The sequence below is a fragment of the Terrapene carolina genome, unplaced genomic scaffold, assembly GCF_002925995.2.
Source record: "Terrapene carolina triunguis isolate 2854851 unplaced genomic scaffold, T_m_triunguis-2.0 Scaffold67, whole genome shotgun sequence".
Classification (NCBI taxonomy): domain Eukaryota; kingdom Metazoa; phylum Chordata; order Testudines; family Emydidae; genus Terrapene; species Terrapene triunguis.
The window spans coordinates 16,418,163-16,425,788 of record NW_020664418.1 but is presented as its reverse complement, the minus strand read 5'-3'; the positions used below and the strand labels follow the sequence as shown (position 1 = coordinate 16,425,788).

General features: G+C 37.0%; 1 protein-coding gene across 5 annotated transcripts in view; it reads right to left on the bottom strand.

Moving 5' to 3' along the window:
* The window catches only part of SCAPER (S-phase cyclin A associated protein in the ER), a 356,482-nt gene that overhangs the window by 147,139 nt on the left and 201,717 nt on the right, over positions 1 to 7,626 (bottom strand). For all 5 annotated transcript variants that reach the window (XM_024205417.2, XM_024205418.2, XM_024205421.2 and 2 more), the window contains exon 23: positions 5,705 to 5,831. In XM_024205417.2, the coding sequence (XP_024061185.2) occupies positions 5,705 to 5,831 (127 nt within the window). The remainder of the gene's footprint in view (positions 1 to 5,704; positions 5,832 to 7,626) is intronic.

Sequence of the window (7,626 nt, the reverse complement as noted above, 5' to 3'; positions counted from 1 at the left end):
CTGCCTTCTACTTTCAAATTCTCAAATAAAACTTTCCATTTTCTCCCTAGTTAAAAGTTTTTAAATCTTACCTTTTCTGCAGTTAAAAAATATAAAGCAAAATGAAAACTGTTCCTTTCTCTAAACAGCCAAGGTAAAAATATATCTAAAGACTGAATTAATAATAATAATATTCACCCAAGGGCAGAAGAGAATAATAAAGAGTTAGAGTATAATTTGTAAATGACAAATCATACTAACAGCAATCTTTGCCTGGATTCTCCCAACCCCCTTATTATTATACAGCAGTTCCACGTCCACCACACACACGCACACGTCTGGATGATTACATCTGAAAGAAGATATGCAAGCTGTGGGGAAGTGAGCTGGGTTTTTTTGTACCATGATTATTTGTTTGTGCTATTAGAAGGATGATGGGCTCACAAATATTTCAGTGATACTGACATACTTACACTGGAAATCACTTTTTATTTTAAGTAGTTTAAAGACCATGTTTTAAGAATAAGAATTATGGAACCCGCAGAAATGTTCTACTCTGTACAGATCCCATTAATGGTACTCAAAGGTTTTCTTAATATCTTTATGCTGTATGTTATGTGTATATGGTTGTATTCTACAAAACATACAAGCTCCTTCTGAACAAAATATTGTAAATTCCATAGCCTATTTTTATGTTACATTTTCTTTGTATTCTTCAAAATATTACCACTTGTTTTCACTGTCAGGCTCGGTGATGCAAATGGTTAACAGCCAATTTATTATGATTGTATTTATTAGAACTGTACTCGTACTTCATATAAAATAATTCAGTTTTTAAGATTTCTAGGAGAAATGTCTTAGGACATATTATATATCACTTGATATTTCTTTAAATAGGAGTATGTATGATCGTTGTGTCTTCACTGTAGCAACACTTTGTTAATATTTTCTTTGGGATGTGTGCTTGGCAGATTCTCACTATAAACTTTGCCATTTGGGGCTAATGACTACATGATCTGCTCTGAGCCGCTGCAGCAGCCCAGGAAGGGTCCATGACTGTCCTGGTTTCCCTGTTTCCTTTAGGGAGGAAGCAAACTGTCTTGGCTTATACTATGCTGCCGACTGGAGAGAGAGGGAGCAGAATCAAAGCTCCATCTACTCTTCCCATCACTGGCTATCTTAGTGGGGAGCCACCTAGTGTACCAGCTTTTGTGAATCCCATTCTTAGGCGCCTATCTCCCTCCAGTCACTGTACATGGAGTCTGAGTGCCTAACTCAAGCTTTGTGAGTCCCACTGACTTTCTAGGCACCTAACAGTTAGGTGTGGCAATGCTGAGCGTTGCAATGCCTGAGTTCCTCTGTGGAGCAAGCCCTTACTGCTTTGTATCACCAAGTAAGCTGGGTCATGATTTGGACCTTCAGTAGCAACTTTCCTCAACACAGCATGAAACACTGCCCACATTTTATATTGCTAGGTCCTGTGTGTGATTTTTTCCTCTCACCTAAGGTATCTATTTGCCAACATATCTGCAGAAATTTGTGGGAAATTTATGGATTTCACATAAATAATCATCATTAATGGACATTGCTCATATAAACCCCATATGCATGTGTAAGAAAATAGAATCCTATTGTATTATAAACTTAACACACAAACACACATATACACACATGTATATATATGTATTATAAAATATGCACTTTCAATGAAATCATCATCTACTGAATCTTAATCTTTTATAAGCAAATATATTTAAATAAACTGCTAATTTGCTTCCCTCAAATTGGTTTCATGGTCTACCACTAATATAAGTAGTTATGTAAAATATGAAATACGTAATTGCTATAAGATATCAACTGTAGTGAAATGACTCACAATGAATCTGTTTGAGACACTGATCGGAGGAAAATTCATGCACATTTATTTTTGATTTTTGTTATTATTTAATTTATTGCAATATAGCAAAATTAGCAGTGGTAAGAGAAAGAGACTTCATACTCTTTACAGTTCTATAATTACAGTGTAGATCCTTAAGTATGATAAGGGCAAAATATAGAAAACAAACCAAATTTTGACTTGAATAATGGCCTCATTTTCAAAACATCATTTAAAGCGTATGTTTGCAATATTTCTTGAAAACAACTATAGCTACTATTCCATTATCTGATTGGCACCAATGCTAAATAGAGCAAAGATAAACTATATTCTCCTGGTAAATATATATGCAGCATTGGTTCGAACGGAGCACTCTAGAACACAGATATGTAATATATGCTTGCTTGCCTTTTATCAGAAGAATTCAATTTCTTCTTAGATCAGAAGAGTTCAATTTCTTTTATACAATAATTAAACTAGAATTGCTAAAACTATGATCCATCTTATATAATATTGGATCGGATCAAAATAAGCTTTTGAGTTATAAAAGTTATATTGATTGTTTAAAGAATTATTTTTTTCTCCCTTACACCATAAGTTAATGGAAGAATGTACTATTAATTGCCCTAATGATATCCACTTTTGGAACTTATTGAATAACAGCCTGACCTTGAGAGCTATTGAATACCTCAAACTTCCACTGAAGTTATTCACCCCAGTGTAGTTGAGAACAGAATTTGGCCTACTGTCTTCTATTTTTGAGTAATCACTTATGTGAATACAGATTGTATTGCAATTTCCATGCTACAAAAACCCTTGACCAAATGATTGATTCTACTGTAGCTATTAAATATATAAAAATGCATTTCTACCTATACTATGCAACATTGCTGTAGACCTGAAGAAGATCTCCGTGTAACCTTGAAAGCTTCTCTTTTTTACCAACAGAATTTGGTCCAATAAAAGATATTACCTCACCCACCTTGTCTGTCTTTCAACCTATAACACAGTCATGAAACAATGTACCATCACAAAGCTGACACAGGATTTCCTAAGATACCTACTACCACCATAATAATGGAAATAATGGGCTAAATTCCTTCCTGTCATACAGTCCAGGAAACCCCATTGGGTCTGATACTCAGTTATTCCAGTCCTGTGGTTGGGGCAGGAATGAAGGGGTAATTAAAGGTAAATTTAAGTCACCTTTGTGCTCCCTGTACTCTGGGGTCATTCAGGAGCTTGCCTGGTCCCCAGCGTAAGTTGGAGTAACCTCAAGGCTGCTCCAACTTACTCTCTGCTTCCCATGGCCTCTTACAGGCTCTGGAAATCAGAAAATAACCACAGTACATGGAATTTCAGCCATGCTCCCCTTCACACCCTGACCTAACCCCTATACCTGGGGTTAGGTCAACTGTAGAGCCCCTCTTCTAGTTTTATACCAGCCAGGGGAGCTCTCTGCACTGTGGATATTATATGGGGCATTTCCATCCATTTAAGGAACTTTTACACTGCCAGAGTTGTGTAAAGCGGTCAATGTAAATAAGAATCACGCCCACTGGCTTCAATGGGTTTGCAGAAGGTGTTAAGACAAAATTTGGCTCACATAAGTGCCATTACTTATGCTGTAGAATGGTGACTTACATTGCAATGTGCCACATATAGCATGCAGTAAAACACAAGGGAAACATAAAAGGCTCACCCCTCCCAAAAAAACCAACCCAACATATCAGGTCTGAGACTTCACTGCTTTGCACTTTGTACGTTTATTTATACCTGTGCAAAGTGCTGATTTGACAGTATTTTACTCTGCACTCATTTTGCAGAGGTGTAAAGGACTACACATGATGCAAGGGAGAGGAGAACTGGCCCATGTTCTCCAAGTGCCTGATCCAAAGCCCACTGATATCAATGGAAAGACACTTACTGACTTCAGTGTATTTTGGATAGGCTCTAAAAGAAGATATAGGCAAATTATTTAACGGAATGTACTATTTCAACCAGTGAAAATTTTCACTTCAAGTACAAAGAAAAAAAAGGCAAACAAAAGAGAACTCTTCAAACTTCAGTTCTTTGTAACATTTCTAATAAGAAATGGGATACTTCCTTCTTAGCTTGCGAGTATCAGTAGCAATATAAACCATACTTCAATTTCACTTTGACAGCAATAATAACATAAATGTTTTTTTCCTTTTTGCTGAAAACCATCACTCAGTACTGTTTACCCAAGCAGTCTGTTCCTGAGCTCTGTGAGCCACTATACTTGGTAATATAGGCAGCATGATGTCATTTTAACCTTCTAACATGATGGGAAAGGAAACACAAATGGCAACCATTCCTATGGCGATGTAATAATTGTATTAATTGCTTCTCAAAAATGGGCAAGAGGGAGGAAAATGAGAGAGGCTTAAAAGATACTAACTACTCTAAACTGAACGTTGTGAGTTTGAGAATTGCTGTGCTAAAAAAGTAAAAACACAAGTCCACAAGTGAATCTGAAAGCTTATTGTGAAAGTAGCATGATCATTTGAAATATATACAGGTTAAGGGAACAAAAGATTTACAAGGCTAGATTTTCTCATTTATTTGGAACCTTCTGTGCCAGTCTGGCAATGTAAATAAGCCAGAGAGCTGCTGAATTTTCCTAGCTAAGGATTCTCCTGATGTAAATGATTGCAAGCTGGTGCAGCTGTGGGGGGCAGAGTGAGAGCACAAAAGGGAGCAATAACCTGCCAACAGTAGAATTCAAATACCTCAAACAGCACCACAGCCAAGGCTGCTCTACCCTATGTTGGGGTTATAACCAGTGCAGAACTGGCCTCACAATCAAAGAGTCGTGGCTGGCTATTCAGCCCCCGCAGTTGCATTCAGAGGATAACAGGTATATCTAAGAATTTAGGCCACATTCTTTCCTTAGTCTATATTTGTGACTGCCAATCCATAATTGTCATGGTTGGTATGCACAAGCACTGAGTGGAGGACTTCTACAGGACTTAAATATTGTTATTTGAGCATTTGTGGAATCTGAATGAACTTGAAGTGAAGGAATATTTGCCATAATTTAATATAACATAATATTACACTTTGTGACATGGGTCACAGAAAATTTTGCTTCTCTAGCTTCCATCAACTTATACATTTTGGCAGATATGAAGTTACTTATTCAGGTTCATAAGACTTGCAGCTGGCTCCCTACTTAAATCTGGCAGTATTCTAAAATATCAGGAAAAGCAACTGGAAAAAATCCATGTCAAATCCATCTGTTTAAACTTCGTTTACTTGTGGTAACAGCATACACATGTCTAAAGTTACTGATAAACCACAGAAAGCTTATGTAATCCTGTTGCTATCCAAAACTAAAAACAATATTCATCTTCATCTAATAACCAGAGAAAATCACTGTACATATGAATCACGTGTGCAGTGGTGGTCTTTAATTTATCTGTTAAAAAAGGGCGGGGACTTTCACAAAATTAAGAAAAGGGGAGAAATGTACTCCCTGTATCTCAGGTTTTATTGGAAAAGTCTGTTTAAACAGTAAAAGAAAAAAAAATCAAATGATAGTTTTTCTATAAAGTCATGTTTCGTTTGCTGTAACGTCTTTTATAGTAAAAAGTTTTGGGGTTTTTTTATGAAGAGCATCTGGTCAGTATCAGATGCATCCGGGGAAGGAGCTGGAATCTCCAGAATGGTCAATTATGTAACAACTAGGTTATATGGAAAGTTTCTTCCTAACCCCCTGAAGTAGGAATGTTTATAACTCTTATATTCATGTACATACATGTTGAATGCTTTCTTGATTCCAACTAAGCTGTGCATTCCATGAGTTAATTATGTAATAAATAATACCTCTTTTTCCAGAATACGAGAAATCTCTCCTAAAGTCCTGTCCAGAGCAGAAACCTTGTTGTTTGCCAATGAACTGCTATCCTGTACTTGGAACTGCTTTAGAAGATCTTTTGCTAATCGCTGCAGCCTTCAACATTAAACAAAAGACAAAAATGAGTTAAAAGAGAAAAAAGTTACATTCAAGTAAAATTTCAAAGATACCTACTGAAACTTTATGAGCCTCAATTTGATTAAAACAATTAAGAAAAATCTACATACAGGTATTACTACACATATTGCAGTAGCATCCAAAATGTGCACCACAGAGGAAGACAACAGCCCCAGTCTAGAAAGAATACACTCTAAAAAGGACAAGGAGATGAAGAAAGGGGGAAGTGAGGCCACTTGCAAGTAAAGAGATTAGGGCAATCATAAGCACTTATTAGTCACCTGTTTGTTTGCTGCTGCTGTTGTCTTTTTTAAGTCAATCACAGTCAATTCCCTGCATCCTTCCTCCACAATTCAACCAATTTGTCTTTCCCAGCTTCAGTTCCAGTATTCTTTTGCCTCCTCCTCCCAGCATTCAATTATCTACCTCCACACAGATGTGCAATTCACTCAGGAGAAGAGTAAAGGGCATAGAACAGTAGATGATTTAACTAGTTTTTTAAGAAGTGGGTTTTTAGGGGAGACTGAAATGAAGAGAGTGCAGTGGCTTTACAGACCAGTTTAGGAATGGCATTCCATTCATTAGAGGTAAAAAAGAAAGTGTGGTGGTAGCTGTGGCATATATAGAGATAAGGTGGGATGGAGCTGGTTTCATTGGTGGAGCAGCATGAATGTGGGAGGATGACATAAGAAACAAGTAGGGATAAGTAATGAAAGAAGTTATCCAGGACCTTGAAATTGATCACAAGGAGTCTGAACATCATGAGTGGGGGAAGGGAGAGCCAGGAAGCATTCACAGTGGGGGTGGCCTGGGTAGAATGACAGGAAAGGGAAGATGATCTTAACTAGTACCAGAAGGTTGAAAAGGGAATCAGCATGTCTGTAGAATCTAGATCAAGATCATTTGTAGTTAATTATTTAAAAAAAATTCTAAATGGGGGCAAGGCCTAAGCAGGGAGAGCTCCTGCTTAATCAGTGGAAGGTGGTATTTTTTATTTCTTTCACTGAAAAACAGTTAAGTAAATAAATCTATAAAAACACTTCATATGACTGTGAATCTGGAGAGTTAAAATGCCCAATAAAAGTAAAAATAAAAATGATCATCAGGATTTCTTTGAGCCTAGGACTTGTTAGCATTTGGTCAGCTGGACCCGCTGACATTCAGCCAGAGGATTTTTCTGGGAAAGGAATGCTAACAGTGGGTTAAGTCCAAACAAGATATTCTCTGCACTGCCATGCCCTTTGTGAAAAATAAAATTGAAAGAATTTCTTCTGTACTTACTAAACTAGGAGCAAAGATGGAAAAAAGAAGAAAAAGTGTAGGATTTGGGACTGCAAATCTCATTAATTAAATACTGTGACCGAACAACACAAGCAGGTTACAAAATTAGTGAAAGGCAGAATGGCTGCAGCCCATACTTTGAAAACCAAATAAGATCTACAAATGTAAGAAGTCTAGGCAGTTTTAGCGGAAGGTGATTCAGACCTACTTTATCTTCTGGAAAATCTGCAAGATTTCTGAATCTAAATAAAGATCTATTTGAAAATAACTACTGCATTCCCATGAGGAAAGCCCATAAAACTTCATTAAAAAGAGAGAAGCATCATAATCACAACTCTGTCTGATCTGAGAGAGCAAGATGGAATTCTGCTTGCTGCAGGTAGTATAAAAAGAGCAGAAATCAAATCGGAGTAAGATCTGAGGTCAGCCATGCAGGCCAAAAGAAGGGACTTTGATGCTCTTAGAGAATTTGGTGGATAAAGATGATAAAGCC